At 38.1% G+C, this 20,873-nt stretch overlaps 1 protein-coding gene across 2 annotated transcripts; it reads right to left on the bottom strand.

The window, feature by feature from the left end:
• Nucleotides 1-289: 289 nt before the first annotated feature.
• Nucleotides 290-20,791, bottom strand: ALG5 (ALG5 dolichyl-phosphate beta-glucosyltransferase). Of its 2 annotated transcripts, XM_058829905.1 has the most exons (10): nucleotides 20,626-20,791; nucleotides 19,454-19,595; nucleotides 18,568-18,614; nucleotides 17,801-17,869; nucleotides 16,486-16,578; nucleotides 14,803-14,916; nucleotides 13,463-13,522; nucleotides 10,625-10,776; nucleotides 2,738-2,823; nucleotides 290-1,551 (listed from the first exon to the last, which is right to left on the bottom strand). In XM_058829905.1, exons 1-10 carry the CDS (start codon nucleotides 20,713-20,715, stop codon nucleotides 1,439-1,441), a joined length of 966 nt encoding a protein of 321 aa, XP_058685888.1. In that variant the 5' UTR covers nucleotides 20,716-20,791; the 3' UTR covers nucleotides 290-1,438. The 2 variants fall into 2 exon arrangements, with proteins under 2 accessions (XP_058685888.1, XP_058685890.1); XM_058829907.1 differs by lacking the exon at nucleotides 17,801-17,869.
• Nucleotides 20,792-20,873: the final 82 nt, after the last annotated feature.

Raw genomic sequence — 20,873 nt, 5'->3', positions numbered from 1 at the left:
AATCATTTTCCTTTTCTATTTCTCCCCATTCTCCTTCCATCCCAGTTGAGTCATTCTTTTATTCCGGTTCAGCTTTTATCCCCACTGCAAGGGAATGCATCAGGCTACATCTATAGAAGTAACCATTGTAGGTCCCTTCCAACTCAGAATGTTCTCTGATTCTGTGAATCCACACTATAGCAGGTGTCCTGAGGAGCTGATATTTTATTCTAGTAATGACAATGAGGAGTTGTGATTGATTCTGCAGAAATGACAGACATGGATCTGGACAAGGTAAGAGAATAAAGCCTATGAAGTCAGACTGAATGTATTTTTTGAGAATTTATTCCAGCACTTTATAGAAAACTGAGGTAACCCTAACAGAAGCAAAACTTAAGTCAGTATTACAGAAGGAGTAAGAAAAATCACCAGTGAATTCACATGTGAAAGTACAACCATACACCGTTCATTCTTTAAAGCTCTTCAAATTTGTACATATTACAGAAAGACAGTTTGGCTTAGTTTGTTGGCAATTCACAGCTACTTTGAAAGCACAAATGAAACTGTTACTGTACTGTAATGCAGTGTGACATTAGTATGAAAGAGTCAAGACCCCTCCCTCTGTCTCTGATCTCATTTGAAGCATGACAACATCAGACTGGCATTACTAATGCACAGGTCCCCAGTGTACACTGGGTCTCACTTTTGCATGCTCTAAGCTTTCCATACCCTTTTCACTACAGATCTGTAACTGTCAAGGACTCCTAGCCTTGAGCATACAGTAGTATGTATGAGCAAAACACATTTATGAAAGACATCTTAAAATTAAATGTGCTTTCTCTTGGACCTTCTAGAGTTTGGAAAAAATCTGCAGTTTGATCTCAGGAAAACTATTTCAGCTTCAGACAAAAACATTTGGAATGTCAAGGGACTTCTGGAAGTCCTGAGAATGACTTTATGAACATTACTGTTATAACTCAATAAAATCCATTAATATTTCCCGTAACAGTGAATCTAAACATGCATCAATGTAAACCATGAATGATAATTCCAAGTTGCAATACGGCCTGAATTTCCATATATAACAGAAACGGCTGTGGTCATTCACAACAGGACATTGCACAATGTAGAAGAGTGCCTCTTTTTAATATGCATAAGGAGATTCCAGATGTATGATGAGACAAAGGCAGATATATTTATTTGAATGAATTTATAAGACATGTTAAAGCTACTGTTAAATAAAATAAAAACCTGATTACCACATAAGAAAATTTTTGGAAATGCTTTTTTCAAAATGTAGAAATTCTCTGCTGACAATCTTATACAACACATGCTGCAAAAACGAAACATACAAGAGGAGCAATGAAGAATTACCTCAGCTTTCACCACCACTTCACTTGATTGAAACTGTTCTTGTGTTCCATTAAGCATAATAATATATTTGGAAAATGTAAATAACCTAATTACATTTTTTTGCTTCAAGCTTCCAGGCACCAGTCATATATCGCAGTCGTATAAAAAGAAGATCCCTGCCCATCTGCAGCCAGCTCCAAAAGGGAACTAACTTAGAACCTGTGATTAATGAAGAAGAAAATCAGAACGACATTGTTAGAAAAAAACCAACCACTGGCAAGATGCACATTTAAGCAGTCATGAACCTCTGCATTGTCAGGACGCTCAGCCCCACAACCTAGATCTTAATATTAATAAAAAGTTTATATTTTGAAAGCAATTGTTTTACAGTAATTACATTATGCCATAGGTGGGACACTCTAGTTTGCAAGCGTCACAGTAATCCCATGTATGTGACAAGATGTGCAGTTCTCTCTGTGACAAGGCTTTGTTCAAGTAAATAGGAACCTAAACACCAATAATTAAGCAAATGATTTATCTAGCAGCTTTCGAGAAGACCACCACCAGCTTGTCTTACAACTATAATTTGAAGATGCCAATCTTCAGACATGGCAAGGAAACCACACTACAAATCAAGCCTTCTACCATCTCTGCTAATATTTGTGTTAGGTGCAATGTACACATGGATCTGCACTGAAAGGAAACATTTCTAGTAAAGTTGGCTCACGACAGTCTCTACTTAACACCTTCCATCATTATTACAGTTTATTATAATTTCTGAGGTTCAGGAGTTGTGCTGAGGAGATTAAAAAAAAAGATAAAAAACATGAAAAGAGCAAAAAAATAGAGGAACTGCATTTGATGTGGGGGTGGGGAGAAGTGAGCCAAAGAAAGCAGCACCTCTTGAGCTGGCTCACCGAAGAAATATGCATGGAGCTATACTTCCCAGTAACTCAGTGGCAGAGACCTCCCTACAGGTCTGAAACAACATCACATCTTGAGATGGTGCTCTAAAGGAAGCCTTAATAGCTGAGAATTTTGGAAGGCAAGATGCAGTGAAATGGAGTTGAATCGGTAAGTGATCATGGTCAGACTCCCCTCACAGTGTTTTAAAATTGCACTAATTTATTAACACATTACAGCAAGAGGACATGCCAAAGCAGTGTTTTGTCCTAGCAGTGTAATTCCTTACTTTTTCATCCAGAGTTTCTCTGCCATGCTACCCTTTTGCCTACTCTTTCTGTACCAAGCCATGGCAGTAGGCTAGCAAGGACATGAAGTTCAAAATTTGTACAGAAAGAAGGCTGTGTGCTATCAAAAACGGCTAAATAGGGCAATAACCTTGGTTCTGTTGTTCTGGATTGACATGTCAGGAATCTTATAAGAACATGAACTATCTCCCTACCTTCTATTTCAGTCCAGTTGACAGCAACTTCTGCTATAGGTATTTTCAAGCGCTGGGCTATGTAAAGAAGTTCCACATCAAACGCCCTGAAAAAGAACAGGAAATACCAAAAATAATCATACTCCCAGAAGAAAGACAGTGGAAATGTTAATTAAATGACTATTCAGTTAAGCAGTTGATGGCAGTGCTCTATGGGTGGGAAACTGACATGGATGGAAAATTAACACATGGATGGGAAATTAATTTTTCTGACTAAACATCTCAGAACACAGCCAAAATATGGACAACAATAACAATACTTCACTGTGTCCTGTTTTTGAAGGTACAGATCACTCTGTGTTCAGCTCACTTTTTATTCTTTTTATGCTTTTTATTCTGTCACAGTCACAACTTAAATTTTTGAAGACCATGAAGACCAAGCAGTCAAATGTACAGTGTCATTCCACATCTCCAGTAGTTTCATCAAAGAGGACATCTACCTGCTGTGGCTTTATGCTGATCTGATGGGTGCTCCTTTTACTTTCTCAGTCAAGAAACTCAAGGTGGCAGCATAGAAGTGAGAAATTATTTATATTACCATGCATAACAGAATCCAATCAACAGTTTAGTGACCACTTAATGCCCAACACAAAAATCCTCCTGAGACTTGTCTTTTTGTTGGCTCAATTTTTTGCAGGTTGTACGGCAAAGTGAATTGGGGCAGCGATCCTGCTCTGTGAGGTGCTCCTTCCTGCTCACTTTGTACAGAATACACCTGAATCCTCTCAGTTCTCTGCACAGAGAATTGTCTGTGTGTTTCATTCCTGTAAATGCATTCTCAAGTGGGCCTTCTGGCTCTGAAACACTGGACTTTTGATATTCAACTAGTTTGGCAGCTTTTAATGCTCATTTAGAAATCAGCATATGAAACTGCCAGTAGCTACTATAGACAGACTTAAACACAAATCACAGTTATGAAGGCTCTGGTGATTTGCCTTAAATTCTCATTGCTAAGTCCAAGAGTTTTGTTTTGAAATGAAAGGAAATCTTTTGCCACTGGGGTAAATGTATGCAGTTCAAAAAAAAAATAAAATTATTCATTCATGCTTAAAGGGTTGGTTGAATTCATGTCTTTGGTAATTCCATTCAACACTAGATAAAAGATGGATAGAAAGGAACAGACAGGCTGATCAAGAGCAGGCAGAAGACACATTTTAGCAGGTTGCTTGCCAAGTTCAGATGTTATTTCCTTCTACTTCAAGCCACCTTCCCCTTTCAAGCAGTGCATTTCTGTAAAACTATTAATAAATGCAACAACAAGAGCAGTCCACTTTGAAAAGTGCTTGTAGGCATGACACACACAGGTAGGCTCCCAGTGAAGTACAGACCACAGCAGGCTGTCTTGCTGGTGAAATCACAGGCACACACGCACAGACCTGAACTCGCGCTCTCCGTGTACATGACAGGAGAGTCGGGACAGCATTCAAACAAGCGAAGGCAGCACAGACAGATGTTATCTACAGAGACTACAGCTATTCTGTATAGGGAGTTCAGAGCTACTCTGCAAATCTGACTTTGATTAGGACACAGGCATTCTCATTGTGACAATGAAAAAGTTACAAGAATAAATTATTTTTTTACCTCAGTGAACAAGATCTGCTCCAAGCAGCCTTGTCATTTCACCGCCTTCTTTACATGAGGGTTGAATATTATTTTATTAATCACTCCATGGTCTCTTCTACTGAAGAGGTATTATTTATTTTTTTGCTGACATTTTACATTTGTAAGCCAAAAACCCAGTGTATTCACCTTTGAATGTTTATGAATCATGTGTATTAAGACTAAATCTAATTTTGTAATACTTACTACTTAAATGACTAAAAATCTTAAGAGACACAGAATAATTGTCTGATGAATTAGACTGTATGAGCTGCTCTAAAAATATTACATAAACTATTAGCCTAGTGAACTAATACTCATTTGCAGTAATTCCTGTGGACAACTGATTACTGGAATGTCAGCACATACATTACTGAACAGCAGCATTAAATAGTTCTGTGAACTACTGGGCTCAAAGTAAGAGATTAAAAGCACAGGAATTAATCAGGTTGAACACTAATATTGTTACATGTGGTTGCCATTTGGATAACAGTGAACATATCCTGAAATTAAAAAATCAAAACTATTCAAAGCTGAAAGGAGAATGACTTCAGTAGAATACCACCAGGTTATTGTTTTTCATCCTTTTTCCCCAACATCTTTCCATATACCAGAATGGTTGGTCAGGGAATACAGACTGCAGTGTGCTCAATACACTGACAGCAGTACAGCCATACTACAGACCACCAGATTCAGAAAGTACAGGAGACCCATACAGAAGCTCCCACAGCAAGGATTAAATTTGGATTAAGGGTGTGTTAGATGGAGCCTACCCTAGAGGAGATCAAAGCCACACCAGTGGATGAGCTGTTAAATGCAATTCATGTGATTTGCCACAAAACCAATTGTGAGCAGTTAACCTGACAGAACCAAGGCAAAGTATTCACACCATGTACTTCATTCTGCTGCCTCTTGGGAGGGGGACACACAGCTCAAAATACCCAAATTTGGATCCAGCCTGAAAGAATTCAGGTCCCAATCTAAGTACCTAGAGTTAGCTAGCCAGAAATCTATGGTGCGAACAATTTCCCCATCTATTTCTAATAGTGGCTCCATGATGTGCTAATTACCACAAACATGTAATGAAAAGTAAAGAAAAAATTCTCCAACTGGTTGTATTTCGGTTATGTTAATTTAAGACAATGCTGGCTAAAATTCATTTGAAAACCAAGTTGATAGGTGTTTAATTGAATTCAATCTTTTTAAACTGAATCCTTAAAATGCTTGAGCATCCTTAAAAAATATTCTCTATTTTAAAATTGCAGTAGGACTCCTTCTTTTTCTAGTCCAATATTATTTGTTCCAAAAAACAAAATCAGGCCTTTAGTTATAATGTTTTAACTGGAATTTACAAGTTTTGTACATCCAAGATATGTTTTTTCCAGTAAACTCTTTAAGGCAAAGAAAATGGCCAATGGTCAAAGAGGTCTAACAGTGAAACAGGATGCCAAGTGGGCTAGACTGCCAGAACTGCCCTAGCTGAACTTGGGCTTTTGAAAGTCCAAGTCAGCCAAGAGCAGGACTTGTTACAAGACAAAACAGACACAGTTAAACAGTAAAAATATTTTTGTGTTGACTAGACACTCATAAACAATTCTACTTGCCATGCACAAAACCAGGAAAAAAACAATTCATTTCAATGCTTGTGTTGGTCTACAATGGCACAAAAGTGGGGAAAAAAAATCCCTGTAACAACAGGAATGCTTATTTTTCTGTAATTTTTATATAGCAACTCCTATTTAGAGATTAGTGACAAACTGGAGAAACAGGCATAATTTTTTTATATTGATTTTTCCCAGTTTTATATGTGAAACAGCATGCCTCGTTCAGTGCACAAGGTGATTTTTATAGATAAAAGCAACAGCAACAATTTGATCTCTTCATTGGTCTACTGGCTTGTACAATGCCATCATAAATTGTCACTTGACAAAAATATGTCAATCAAACCAGGACTAGAACTACATTTTGAATTTCCCCTCCTTTTATCATAAAGGTAGGACTGTAATTGCTGTGTCTAGTTTTCCTAAGGACAGACTTTTTCTGGCTGGAAGAAACTTAATCTTTTTTTTTGTTGTCAGAAGAAATCAATGATCAAATTTAGGATAGGAAAACTCGGCCAGCAAGTCCATTTAATTTTCCAGTATTTCTCCCGTGCATCAAAATTTAACACAAACAGTTACATTTTTCAGGCCAAGACTGTAGATGCAGAATTAGACCTTCTTTTGTAGCCTGAAGTGAGTAATTCCAGCCGTCTCTGTTATGTTTTTATAATATCTCTTTTAATTTTCTTTTAAGTTTTAAATTAAAAATCTGCTCCATCCATTTCTGAAAAACAGATTAGCTGTATAATCAAATTCAGAATCTAAAACACAAAGCATATGCTCTCTGTTTGAAAGGTTGCTTTCATTTCAAACTAATGTCAAAACTTTGCTATTTAGAAAGTAAAATTCAAGAATGTTTCATTTATATCCATATATACACAGCCAAAGGATAGTTAAACAAAAAAGACAATGAGAACATTCACCAAAAAAAGCCAGTTTAGGATGCAAGCATTATTTCTTAGTATTGAATATATAAACAGTTTGTAGAACCTATTAATTTTCAAATGCCTTCTAAAATTTAGGGTTAGATTAAAAAAATATTCTAGGAAATATCTTGGTCTCTCTTTAAAAAGTGTTATGTGATCCTTATTGCCATGATGATAAAACTGTATTTTTGCTTGTATGCTTCAGTTTCAAGATTTCCCAAATATAAGCATCTATAAATCAAATTCAGCACAGCAAGAAGAAAAGGTCTGTTTCTAGTATTTTTAATATTAAGGAGGTGATATTCCTATCAATGTCCACTGGAACGGGAAAAAGCATGGTGAAAGCATAAAGAAGTGAGGGTCTAAGCAGGTGGGAATTATTACATAGCTGATTTCATAGAAATTTTACATTAGCTTAATGAGTAAACATATTATGCATCAATTATAATCTGCTTTTTACAAGCATTCACCTAGCACTGTAGGACCCTCACCAATCCAAGCCTGACTAAGCTTGGGCACACAGGACAGATGATTTGGTTGGTGGAGAAGCCTGGTGTCCATTCCCTTTAGCAGCTCCCCACGTGCACCTGTGCAGCAGCTGGGGAGCCCCCGGCAGTCTCAAGGACCAGGGTGCTGCACTCAGATGGCTTTTATCCCGTTCAATCCAGCACTCTCCTCCCTATTCCCAGAACATCTGAGCACTGACCACACAGAACTGAACACTTCAAGTACCTAATAGATCTGCACTCCACTTGTAGGATTTTAAGATTCAAAGAGAATCAAATAATTTCCTTGGATGTCAAGTAGCCCTAATGCGGTGACACAGAAGCGGAAATAAATCCAGATTTCAGAGCCTCTTATCCAGTACGAAGACAGTGGTTTCCCTGCTAGCCCTTGCTGATGGTTTCAGTATGAACAAGTTGCTTTGTAACCCAGCTGGGGACTCCACATTGTTCCAGATCAGCAGAAGTACCATATCAACTACTACTTCTTACCCTTCTGTCTCCATACTCATGATATGTACAGAACCTCTATGGCACCATATTTAACCAGTTTGTATTTTCCTTTTTACAGATGTTATGCAATGGAAAGATATCAGGGGCCAGATTTGCTTAAAATCATTCCAGCATTGAGCTGTTTCAGATTCTTACACAATTATATACAATGAAATTTAATGCCATGGGATGAATGATGTCCCTATATAATTTCCAATTGCAATTATCCCAGCTGTTTGTACAGCACTGACATTTCACTTAGGACTATCATTTCCCTGAATGTATGCACTCTCCCCACATACTTATACCACCCCATCTCCCGGTTTATTTCCAGATCTTATGAATATTAACTGGGAAAGGGACAATACTTGATTTGTGCACTGACATGCTATCTTCCAGGTACACATGCTAAATGACTAGCTGTGGAGCAGAAAAGTACCTTTTGAGACCTTACTATACAGTTTTTTTCTTCAGCAGTGGCAATAATCTGAGTTTCTCTCCTCTAAGAGGGTCTAATTTTCCACAAACCTTGCCAAAGCTTTTGATCTTGAAATTTCTACTGTTCTGTCAGATTTGGTTTAAATTAGCCAACAAATATAAAAAAGAAGGTGGGTAAACACAGAGACTGTTGTTTGACAGATGAGCATAAAACCAGACAATACATTGGCAGTTTGAGCAGAATTAAACCCAATTTTAAAACACCCAAAAAACCTATAGCTGTTTTAGGCAAATTTGTGACTTGGAATTATCTGAAGAAGAGCTTCTTTCTTGGAAGAATTTGAGTTGTTCTTTTCTTGACACACAAAACAAGCATTCTTCATCACTTCACCAGTACATTTCAGATAAATAAGAAAACACACAGGGGATTAGTTTATGGATTACTGTAGATAAAAGAACAAGAATAGCAGGCTCATTTTCTGGTGGCACATACAAGGCACAATGAACTAAGACATAAAGATCTGGTATGTTCCATACCAATGATATAATTATATATAATACTATAAAATGTTAGCAATATCCCTTTTTCATTGCTTCTGTTCCTGAATAATGGGGTACAACACAATTGTTTTTACTCTTTCATTCCTTCGGTACTGGATAATTGAAGTGGCAGAAGGAAGCTTGTTTTTATCTAGAAAACACTTTATATAACCTGTAAGTCCAATTAGAAAAAAATCCTTCAGTTTAAAAAATAATAAAATTTAAGATTGCATTTTTACAGCTGAAACTGATTGTCCTCATTTATTTCTTTCAGTTTTCTTCTTGAAGTGCTTAATTTATAAAGTGAAGTTATATAAGGCAATTTTGAGATATGCACTCCTGGGCCTTTCATATGAGTGTAACCACGTATTTAGAAAATCCCTGTATGTGAAATTTCTAGAGCTTTACAGATCAAGACTGGGTTTGGAGGTAGCAGCACAAACCATACTTGTGGCTCAGCTATAGTCTCCTTCAGGGCAATAAGCAAATCACTCGGGTGGGAATTTTCTGACTGTTGACTGCTCAGTTATAGATTCAGTTCAATAGCCCTACATTCCACACGAGATGCATGTGCCCAAACATGAACTTTGCAACTGCAGTCTGGAGGGGCAGTATTAGCTTTCAAAGCTCAGCCTAAAACTGTGCACATTTGAATTGACTAGGACTGTAGGATTGCACACGTTTGTGTATGGGAACACTGTTCAGCAGTTCTGCTCCCTGTCAAGCAAGCGGAAGCCCATGAGAGATTTTCTTGAATGCAGACAATAGTTTGAAGAGGTTTGATTATACCTAATTAAACTATCCTTTGCAGCAAAAATTGTGGCATAGAAAATTTACAGAAATTATGGTATTTGTGTGAAAACAGTGCTTCAGTCGTAGTAGTCATGGCTGTATCACTCACATATGGGAACTGTTCTAGCTAAATTACAACTAAAGGAGCTCTGAAGTAGTTAAAATACTACACATAATTTTCTATTGTCTTAAATTAATGATATCTGTCAGTGGTCCTCACATAAAATAATTCATCAAGAAAATAAGTAAAGAATAAGATTTACTTTCACTTCAGAGTCTCCAGCAATTACAAACGTCTTATCAGATATTGATTTTACATAAAATCTTCGGTTAAGCAGTACTGAATAGTAATGTGTAAAAAATAACACTGATAAGAGTTTTGAATATTATTAGTAACTCTTAACTTTCCTTATCATAACAACACCTTCTCTCCATTTCTTACTCTGCTGTAAAAGGAGAGATGACTCTCAGGAATTGGGAGTGAATTACAGCACCATGAAAAATTGTTTGTTTGAAATTTCTTCTGGAAGTAAGGAAAGAAGTTATTGGGATTTTCAGTTTGAGGCCTTTTTCCTTTTTTTCCTCTCCTCTTCCCTAATCAATTACCATTTCCTCTGACAGTGCAAAACCAAAATATCCTACATAGGATTATGTACATCTTTTGAGAAAAGAGAATAAAATTTAATAAATAATAAAATTAAATAGCCAACTATTTTCCTAAAATGTATCTTAATAGGAACATAGAATTTCTAGCAATTACCAGGATATTTTAACATAACAAGCAATCAAAGCTGCCATGCAGGCAATACTATAATTGGTTAAACTGAGCAGCTGGGGTTTATACACAGATATCACAAGCTTCATCACAGCTGCAATACTAAAACTGCTTTTTCAAACCCATGTTCCATGATAAAGAAACACCACCATCAAAAAAAAAAAAAAAAAAGAAAAATTTACCAGCGTTCTATGTGAAGGTTGGAGAAAGTCTGCAAGGCAGCTTCTCTGGTTAGCAGTTTAAATCCGCACTGTGTGTCCCGGATCTCTTTGACACAGAGAAACCACACCAGGAAGTGGAACCCATACATGAGGAGAGTTCGAAAGTAAGAGCGCTGTGGATAAAAGGTAAGAAATTAGGTGTTTTTATTTGAGTGATGAGTGAAGTGCTTGAAAAGAGCTGTCTTACAGGACAGTAACTATGTTTTCTGATACTTTTCAAAGTTTGTAAACTGGTTGTATTTTGCTCTGGAATGAAAACAGAACTTACCAATTGTTACAGTCAAACAAATTTTGGCTGAAAGGGAAAGATTTTGATCTAGGGAAAGACTAGCCAGTCATGTGTATAGTCTAGGATACGAGAAATCCAAGCTCCTTTTTCTCTTCTCTCCAGTTCAGAGCAGTTTTTCACTCTGGATTATGCCCTATTAAGTAAAGCAGGAACCTGCACCTGGATTTCAAATAGTTAGTGCAACAGCCATAGTATCTTCCACATGATTCTTGGGAAGTATACAATGGACCAAGTGAAAACCAGGTCTAAAGTAAAGACTGCTGTGCAAGATATTTCATTTTATATTTTCAGCAATGTTTCAGTCATCTGTTTTGTTCTTTGGCTTTCACAGATGTATTTTATGTTCCTGAAAAATGTACACAGCCTACTTTTTGGTTACACTTGTATTCTTGATACAATAATCATACAGATAGGTTTGCACATGGACACCAGAAGCTGGAGTCTGGATTTGCAGAGGTTCCTCTTAGTCTTTTATTCAAGACAGTTCCTAAAGAACTAGCACTGTGATCCAAACATTGCTTCTGAACTCACTGCTGTTCTCAAGCTAAATTTAAGTGATTGTATCTATGACTGCAAGCCATATATCATGTAAAATCTTTAGGAGCCAACGATTCAGCTGCTAAGTAGTTCTGGCTGATAAGAGATGCCTTTAAATCCAACAATTTAGAATGTCACTTGAAAAATAGGGAAAATTCTTGGTATATTATGCATTAGCCTTTGGCTTAAGGAAAACCAAATTTATAGCTTGTGCCTTTTGAAAAGTGCTCCTGCCCCAGGTTAATGGTGGATCTGGTGTGGCTTCTTTTTAGCTCTGTGACCAAGAACACTAGGCTCCCACCAGAGCCAGAAGGGAAGCGCTGGGAGGCTCCATGATTGTCAGAGAGTGAAACTGTGCAATTACTTCACAAAGAGGAGTTCCTGGGTTATACTTATCACTCCTAGGACTATTTATGCAAGTCATAGTATAGATTCATTAAAGGACATTAACAATTCTGCAGGCAGAGCGGAATTCTTCATGTATTGAGACTGAACACAAGGGTGAAATTCTGGTCTTAATAAATTCAATACAGCTGTTTATCACAGCTTCATTCTACTGTTTTAGGTGCCAGTAAGTCCAAAGAGAAATCCCAACATCTAGAAGATTTCTCTGGAACTTTTTTATACCTATTGCACTATACAACAGTCTTGTTCCACTATAGTAAAGGTAGTCTTTCTATTCCAGTCTAGGGACAACTTGGTGATGAAATGAAATGGGCTACACATTTCAAGCAAACCAGTACTACCTTACCAGTTTGTGATTCCTCTATTAAAAATTCAGAAATATGGGAGAAGCAGGAAGCAAAGGATGGACATGTCCTAAAAATTGTACTTTTGTATTAAAATATTAAAGTCCTGTTCCAGTTCCTCTCCCTAATGTAACAAGACCTTCAAGAAATATGAATGCACTGAAAAAAGTCTGTCAACATTCAGTATTTGACCACGCAATGAAACGTTTTTTCTGGGTTCCACTTTATCAGCTACATAATCTCCCTGCAGTAGTTCCTAGTTTCTGATAATGATTAAGGTTTTTTCTTAATTTTTTTTCTTTTTTTGTGAGGATGCTAATAGGTATGCAGCAATATTTGCAAGAACTCAACCACTCCAATACTATCTCATAAACCAGAAGAAAGAAGTTCTACCAGAAAGATCTACCAGTGGCTGAACATTACCAGTGTAACTTCTTTTGACTTCTGTAATTATTTTAGTAGTTGTGTATATATTTTAGAATAATTTCAAGTACTAAACATCAGTATAAACAAAGCTTACTCTTGAGAACATTCACCATGATGAGAACATCCAATGACACTAAAAAATGAGCCCAGCAATGTGTCTGTTGCAATACAAGTTCCATGCCTGTGCTTTGTCAATTGTCTGCCAAGACATCAGAAAATCAGATGCAAGATAAGGCCATGTGTCTGTGCATCGCTGTTTATTACACAAGAGTCACACATAGAACAGCACTACATGTGTGTTCAAAACACAAAATATTTTACTATGAGTAATACAGAAGACTTAAACCACTTTCCCATGAATAGAGGTACTCTTCAAACAACTGGCTGCTAATTATCCCTAACTCATTTTAAACAGGTTTCAAGATCTGCAGGCCAAGTTCTTGCGCTGGAAGGAAATTAATAATAATGAACTTGTCAGCTGCTTTCCGTTCCAGCCCCAGTACTGGTTACTAGCTACCAATTCTGCCAGGGTTTAGAAGCTGTGCTTGTGAAATATTATCAACTATAAAACTTAAATCCATAAACTGGAACACTAACTGAAATGACTTCAAAGTACCTGAAATCTAGGACACATCCTTTGTATGTGATGGATGACATACTCCATGTATGACAAGCTTTTCCTTATTTTTAGCTTCCATTCTTTTAGAAATATTCATTATCTAATTGTAAAACCTGTAGAGCCGTAACAAATAATGGAAATATTTGGTTATTAGTACACAGCAGGAAATGGAAACAAACCTTTGCTATTGAGTCCTTCTCCAAATGAGCTCTAGAACCACAGGAAATAGCCATCCCATTCTGTACAGGAATATAAATTAAAGAGTTATTACTTAAATGAATATTATTTGAATCAGTGGAATCTTGTGTTCAGAACCATAAAATAAAAAAACTTCAAAGCAGTACACTTTTCTGCTTCCTGTAGCTGCACTTCTTCTACTGTTAGGTTTTAAGCCTAAATCAGTCTCCTACAATTAAGAGAAAATCTGAAGTTTATTACGATTTGCATATGGTGCATGCAAATTGCCTCAATTTATTCAGGTCTGGTTTAGCTTTACATTGTTTACTTTATGCATACAGCAAATGTGTTTAGCAGCAAAGATAAGTATGCAGTATTCCTAGGAACTGAATGTTATAATGTACATTTCCCTTAAATATTGTTCAATGGAAGCAAAAGCAGAATAAAGCATTTGTTGCATTGGTGTATCTCCAAATGAATAAAATGCCATGGGGTCAGCCAAAAACATAACCTCAAATTAAATCAACATGATCAAAACAAAAGGTTTAACACTATTCTCACACTACTACTTCTCACATAAAATCTCTCAAATCTACTCTATTTGGGACCAACGCTGGAGAATCAGCAGCTGCTGCCACCCTGGTAGGGAAGAGTGTTGTGGTCACATGCTGCACGTTGTGTCCTCTGCTTGTGGCTCTTGTACTTGCAGACCGAGACCCCTTCCACAGGTACATCCCCTGCAGTTCTGTCTGGAAGGCTGCACTTCTCTTCTGGCACTCTGGGAAACCAGCTACAAGTACCTCACTCTGCTTTTTAGCAGAAAATAAACCTCAGTTCTTTCAAGTCAAGCTCCCAAAAGAGAATGACTGTGCAGGGAGGTGTTCTTGTTCCACAGGTTCTTGGATTTTTGTTTACAGTAAAAGTTCTTCCAAATACTATCATTAAACTAAGAACCCTGAGAAAAGAAAACCTGTATAAAAGAGGGTGAAATAAAGATGCACCCTTAAAGGTATAAAGGATGACATCAGATAAAATGAGAGAACAGAACATTTAACATAGGAAACTAACTAGGCATCACATGTACTTATACAACAAACAATTTGAAGGAAGGATAAACTGTAATGCCCTGAAGTAGGCACAATGGATGCAAAGAAGGTAAGAACTCAGTGAAAGCTCCTTCTGATAGCCCATTCTTGAGGCTTCTAGCCTTACTCTTAGGTCTTCAGATTTACAACACATACTCAACTGGATCTCAAAAAATTTGAAGAGAACTACAAAATTCTATCTTGTGTATTAACATATGCATGTGGATTGAAGCAAAAGCATGAGAATTTATACTCACAGGCCATGGCCGGAGATTCTTTAGACCTTCTTCTACTTTTTCAATATCTGCAAATTTTGTAGCTCCATCTGCATCAGCCATAAGAATATTTTTTCCCCGAGAACTAAAGACACCCTGCAATGAAAATAGTCAATAAAAAAATCAACACCTTTGAAATCAATTATTTGTCATAAGCTAGGTGCAAGACACTCCAAAAACTTTGTAGTAACAAGACAGTGATATCCCAGATTACACATAACAGGTGAGTCTTAATATTCTGCTACTAAGAGTAATTTACTTATTTATACAGAAATAACAACTAGAGACTTCACACTCTGAGTGTCCACAGTGACAGACAATGCATAAACACGAAAGGCTAATAATCCTTCTCAAGAAAACCTAAATCTAAAAGTCAACAAGTTGCTACAGTCACCTCTAGAGGGGAGCATGAGGAAGCAGTGATTAGCAGTTGCCACTGCACTTTTCTTTGTCATGTGAGCTATGGAAAGGAGGATGCAGTGTGAGTTTTTCCTAACACTGTTTCAAGAAAATTCAAGAGTTATTTCTCAAAACTAATTTAAGGTTAAGTCTCAAGTCACAGTATCACTACAAAACATTTGTGATGCACAGGTTTCATAGCTTATTTTGCCACATGCTTGGTTAGAAGAAAATTGTAATTTTTGAAGGGGTCCAGACAGGAAAACAATTAGCAGTGGGTGTGACAAAAGTACTGTTGCAACCAAGCATGTGTGAATATGGAAAAGCCTGTTAAGGCAGAAGCTGTACACTCATCCACTCTACACGATGCATTGCAAAAGTATATCACACAGAAAATTGTTCTCCTTCTCTTGGAATAACTTCAAAATTGTATCTCTTACAACAGTTCCATACGCTCTAATATAATGTTCTCTCCATTTCCTATAGTTATATATATATATATATATACATAATTTTTATTTTTCATAAAAAATAAATTGACAGACTAAAGATAGAGCTGAAAATACAGATAAAGACATATCACTGACAATCCATAGACGATAACACCCTTTCAGAAAAGCAGGGTGTCATTCATCATAGGAATACGACGTTCCTCCTAAATGTGTAACAGCTATTTCCTTTTTAGAACATGTTCATTTTATGATAGTATCTATGTGAAAGCATGAATTGTGCTGTTTTGACTATGGAGTGTGGGTGATAGCACTGGGCTTCAGTAAACATAAACTTTGCTGGATAAGTTCTTGTTTCTCAGCCATGTTAAAAACCACAGCCATGACCTGGAGAGCAAAGTTTGTCAGTTTGGATCTATGGATCTATTTTGTCTACAAAAGCTTAACTTTAATTTGTAACAGTTTTGGGTTGTTTGTTTTTTTTGTTTTGTTTTGTTTTTTTTGTCTTTCATAAATGCAAGCCTATTTCTAAGTAGAACTAACATGAATATAGAATTCAAGCAATTTTTTCCACTATGAATTCTCATATTAAAAAAATGTCTTTCTTACTGATCTTTCTGGAAAGACAGCACTGCTACCAAGATTTAAAATAAACTTATTTTGAAAAAAATTTTTGCTTTAATTTATAGAATCTGCACTCAGTTTTGTCATATTTTGTGAATGCATTAAATTCAAAATGTCAATCAGCACAGATCTATCTTCTGCACATTTCGGCACAGGTAGCTCAAACAGAAAAGGAGACGAAAGTATTAATTACCGTCCTGACTGCTCCCCCTTTCCCTCGATTTTTTTCCAAAGATATCACTCGCACTTTGTCACTTCCATATTTTTTGCAGTACTCCTTTGCAACCTGACAGATACACAAAAAAACCAGCATAAAACAAATCCATGAACCAAGGGAGAAGTGTACATTTGCTCACCCCTCAAAAGAAAATAAATAAATAGCACAGAGCTATAACCACTTCAGTCAGCACAAATACATTGCCAGTGTTTGCTGGAGTCTGTTTGGGAAAATAAAAAACAGTTCACAGTCAAAACACGAAGACTGAAAAAACTACATAATGTTCAATAAGAACAGGATACTTCCCTAAGCAAAGTCAACCCCCTTCCTCCCACCTCCAAAAAACTCAATCCTAATTTAATTTATATCATACTATTACAGACCTTTTCTATTAACACCTATAGTTAATAAAATAAATACAATTTTCTATGACAGCCACCTATTTCTCACTTGTCTTGTTGCTATTTGTGGTTTTTGAAGAAAAGTTCATATTGATCTAAAATCCCATTCACACTGCAAAGATCTGAACATTTTGGTACATGTTGTGGAAAGAGACGGCTTGAGTTTTCTCCTAATTTTTTCTAAAGGCTGTCTTGAGTCCTTTTACGTCCAGAGGCCTGCAGCCATTGTATGCTCAGTTGAAAGAGATGGTAGAAAGAATGCACAGCAGTCAAAAACATATAGCAGAAATCCTTAAAGTGATATGCATTTTAGTGTCTACCTCAAACATCTTCCAAGCATTAGGAAAAAAACTCCACAAGCTGGCTAGCCTTCCTTGCCAGTGACATACATCAAAATGGAAACAGAACTATTTTGAAAATACTACTACTGACACGTGGATTTTTAAATTAACAACCCACGAAGGGTGTGGGAAAGAACTGTGTCGGCTGTTCTGTCAATCAAGTATGAATTAGATATTTTAAAAGACTTTTTTGCTTCCTCAAATTCATATTCACATCATCACTATGCACATGTGGAGTACTCAAGGTGAAATTTATTGAAATTAGGATTAGAGTTCTTAGAATCTAAGCTACAGGAAAATGGCTGTCAGAGCTGCCAATGAAGAAATCTAGAATTTGAAAAAGAATTTTGTATGTATTCATGTGCATATGTGCCATCCACGATGCATTTAGGACAATGAGAGAAAGCATTCAGAAATGTGAACTTCAGCTGTCAACTGTTTCAAGTACCAAAACATAAATGCAAAACACTGTTTTATTCCACAAATATATAAAAATCCAAACAAAATTCCATGCCTCTGATTGCTTGGGAAGACATTTCTTTTTCTTACCTTTGCAGTTTGATCTTTACTACCATCATTAACCACTACCACTTCATAAGTGAATGAAGGATCTTGTTTCTTGAAAATAAAAGCAGAAATAATGTATTTCATCCAATTTCTTAAATAGGCAGTAGGTCTTTCAAACATCATTATTCTTTTCTCCCTAGCAGTCGTTCATAGTTGCCAACAGACACTAATATGATGCAGCAAATTTGTTAAGACAGCATAATCAAAGAATTTTGCCATATTTGATGCAGGCATCATTACATTGGCTTGTCATGCTACCAGAACTGAAAAATCAATTTAATTGTAGAAGATGGAAGCTAAGAAAAACGTCATTTTTAAGAAAATCCAAACAAAACAAAATCCACAAACTTTCACAATGAGCTTCTTACCCAATGAACAAATCCTAATGAAGAACAGATGCTTATGAAACTTGTTGGAACAAACCAGGACTTAGTTTAGAAAGTGAAATGCATGGTTAATCCTTAGCTCTGGCTTGGACAGATTTCATGCATATGAAGATTTTTTTTCATCCTATAGTAGGATATTAAATTTTTACTTAATTTAAGTAAATTTCTGGCACTCAAGTATTTTCTGGCACTTAAGTATTTTCTGGCACTCAATCTAAAAGTAACTGATAAGAGACAGAAGCATTATTTCTAAGTGGCCCTATACTACTGTTTTAATGTACACTAACATAACAAAATGACTGGATCACCGACTTGTTATACATAATACACAGAAAAATAATTTTGAATGCAAAAAGAAAATACCTGTCTTTTTTCTAGATAATCCAAAGCTTCATCCATCATAAGTGGTACTAGAGAAAAGGTGGAGGAGGTCAGGTTAGTAGATTATAACACCAAAAGCACCTGCACAAACAAACTGAAAACAGCCACAAAGCAAGGCTGAGCAAATCAACTCTCTCATACAACACTTCCTTCAGTAAACAAGCTCAGCAGCTGCAACTCTAAGTGCTGTCCTTTCTGAATGCAGAAAGAACACTGAAGAAAATCACACAACAAAAAGACAGGATAAAACCATTTTTTCTGCGGAATCAACTTTTCATTTTTAAGTATGTAATTCTCTACACAACATTAAAGAAAAAAAAAAACCATTCTTTATGACTGACCTTGTAAACCAGCACTGACTTTATCTACTAAGGCAAGCTGTCAGTTTGTGTACTGCCACATCAGCTTTAGAGCTTGATTATTTCTATCACAACTAAAAGTCTTCACCCAGTATCAGGTACTCCTATCTACGGCCAAGTCAAACACAAACTTGTGAGATCATCCCTTTTTCTGCTTGTCTGAAGCTGCTGTTGGTGTTTAAAGAGTGGGAAGCCCTCAAATTTTAGAAGTATTTTACTATTTCTTGCTTTGCAGCATTTGCAAGGGCAATGAACAGCCATTCCTCTGGGGTTCATTAAAATTAAGATGATTCTTACAAGTGCCCCATGGTATTTTTAGCAGTAGAAATCAAGTTACACAATGCCTTAATTTTGAAATTCAATGTACTTGGACTGTTTTCTGGAAACTGTGTCCAAAATACAAGATACATAATCTGGCCCATCAGAATCTAATGCTAACCCAACCTCTGCATTATTACAGTAACAACTGATAGATCTCCTTCTTTTCCTCAAAACAAGAAAAATCTTACACCGGTTTTCCTCATTGTATGAAGGCACAACGACAGAGAGTTCTCTCGTAGGAGGATCATGTATATTTGGTGCAGATCCCCTCCTGCATTGAGCATCTTCGTGTGGCATTGTTTTGGCAGTTACATGAGCGATTACACAAATCTGGGATGAAAAAGAATTGAAAACACGTTGTCAAACATTCTATTAGAAGTTCACCTAGCTGTTAAACTTGCTACCAGGGGCAACCAAGTATATTCCAGTAATGAGGTGGGTCAGTGTTGTGGAATTTCACACAGGACCGAAACCCACTCGTGCCATTTGGTTACTCCCACTCTGACCACTATCATTGGCTTGCTGCTGTTTTTAACTGCAAAGCATGCAGGTGCCTCCAAAGTCGTGGTCCAAGCCCCTTCCCCAAGTAACCCTGAGCACACAAGCAGGTGCCACCTCTGATCCCCCACCAAGCCACTGAAATCAATGGCAAGACTCATGACCAGCCCAGCCGTATGTGCTTGTAAAACTGAGGCTCTGACTGCTTTATGCATGGCTGAAGAAAAGCGGTAGAAGTTGGTTTCTGGAGCACTTTTACTTGGTGATGCCACACACAGAATCACTTAGGTTGAAAAAGACCTCTGAGATCACCGATGTCCCAACAAACACCACCGTATCAATCCGACCACTGCACCGAGTGCCACGTCCAGTCTTTCCTCGAACACCTCCAGGCACGGGGCCTCCGCCACCTGCCTGGGCAGGATGCGTACGTGGCACTGCGGACAGGCAGCAGAATTTTGCTTTCCAGGGGGTCGAATTTAATATAGTGGGACATTTCGGATACACAGAAAAACAGTGACTTCCCAAGTGGTTAACACGAAGGCGTTACCAGGACATTTCCCAAGGCGTCCTGTAAGGCTGAAATTCTCCGTCTCGGTCCCCTTTGCCAGGCACGGCACCCCACGCCTTGCCGAAACACGTTCCCCACACAACCCCCCGCACAAGCGCAGCCCTGCCGGCTTCTGCCGCCCAGCTCGGGCCGGCCCTGCCGCCTGCGGGGCGCGGAGGGACCGCAGGATCCCCGGGCAGGGCCGGGACCCCGGGCGGCGCCCCTGCCCCGCACCGGGGGGGCGGGCACAGAGCGGCCTCCCGCACCGCCCCCGCCTCAGAGCCCCCCGGGCCCGCCGTGCGCGGCTCTCACCAGGACGAGGAGGAAGGCGGCGAGGGCCGCCAGCGCCAGCGCGGCTGCGGGCAGGGACAGGGGCAGGGACGGGAGCGGCGGCAGCGCCATCGCCCGCGGCTGCCGCGGGGCCCCGGCGCGCCGCGACAGCGACGCGGAAGCGGCCGCGCCGCCCGCCGGGTGCCGCTGGGAGCCGCCGGCGCCCCCCGGCGGTCAGAGCCCGGCAGCGCCGCCGCCGCCACTGCCGCGACTGCCGCCCCCACCGCCGC

The sequence above is a fragment of the Poecile atricapillus genome, chromosome 1 (assembly GCF_030490865.1).
Source record: "Poecile atricapillus isolate bPoeAtr1 chromosome 1, bPoeAtr1.hap1, whole genome shotgun sequence".
NCBI classification, from domain to species: Eukaryota; Metazoa; Chordata; class Aves; order Passeriformes; family Paridae; genus Poecile; species Poecile atricapillus.
Note: the sequence above shows the minus strand (reverse complement) of the source record. Positions and strands in the feature narration are given on the sequence as shown.

What these genes read in the sequence shown, in the direction of transcription:
- ALG5 (XM_058829905.1), bottom strand. Translation starts at nt 20,715, where the DNA reads ATGGCGCTGCCGCCGCTCCCGTCCCTGCCCCTGTCCCTGCCCGCAGCC. An exon ending in CCGCCTTCCTCCTCGTCCTG is followed by an intron (nt 19,596 to 20,625) that starts GTGAGAGCCGCG and finishes TTTTCATCCCAG; the next exon opens with ATTTGTGTAATCGCTCATGT. An exon ending in ATACAATGAGGAAAACCGGT is followed by an intron (nt 18,615 to 19,453) that starts GTAAGATTTTTC and finishes CCTTTTCTCTAG; the next exon opens with TACCACTTATGATGGATGAA.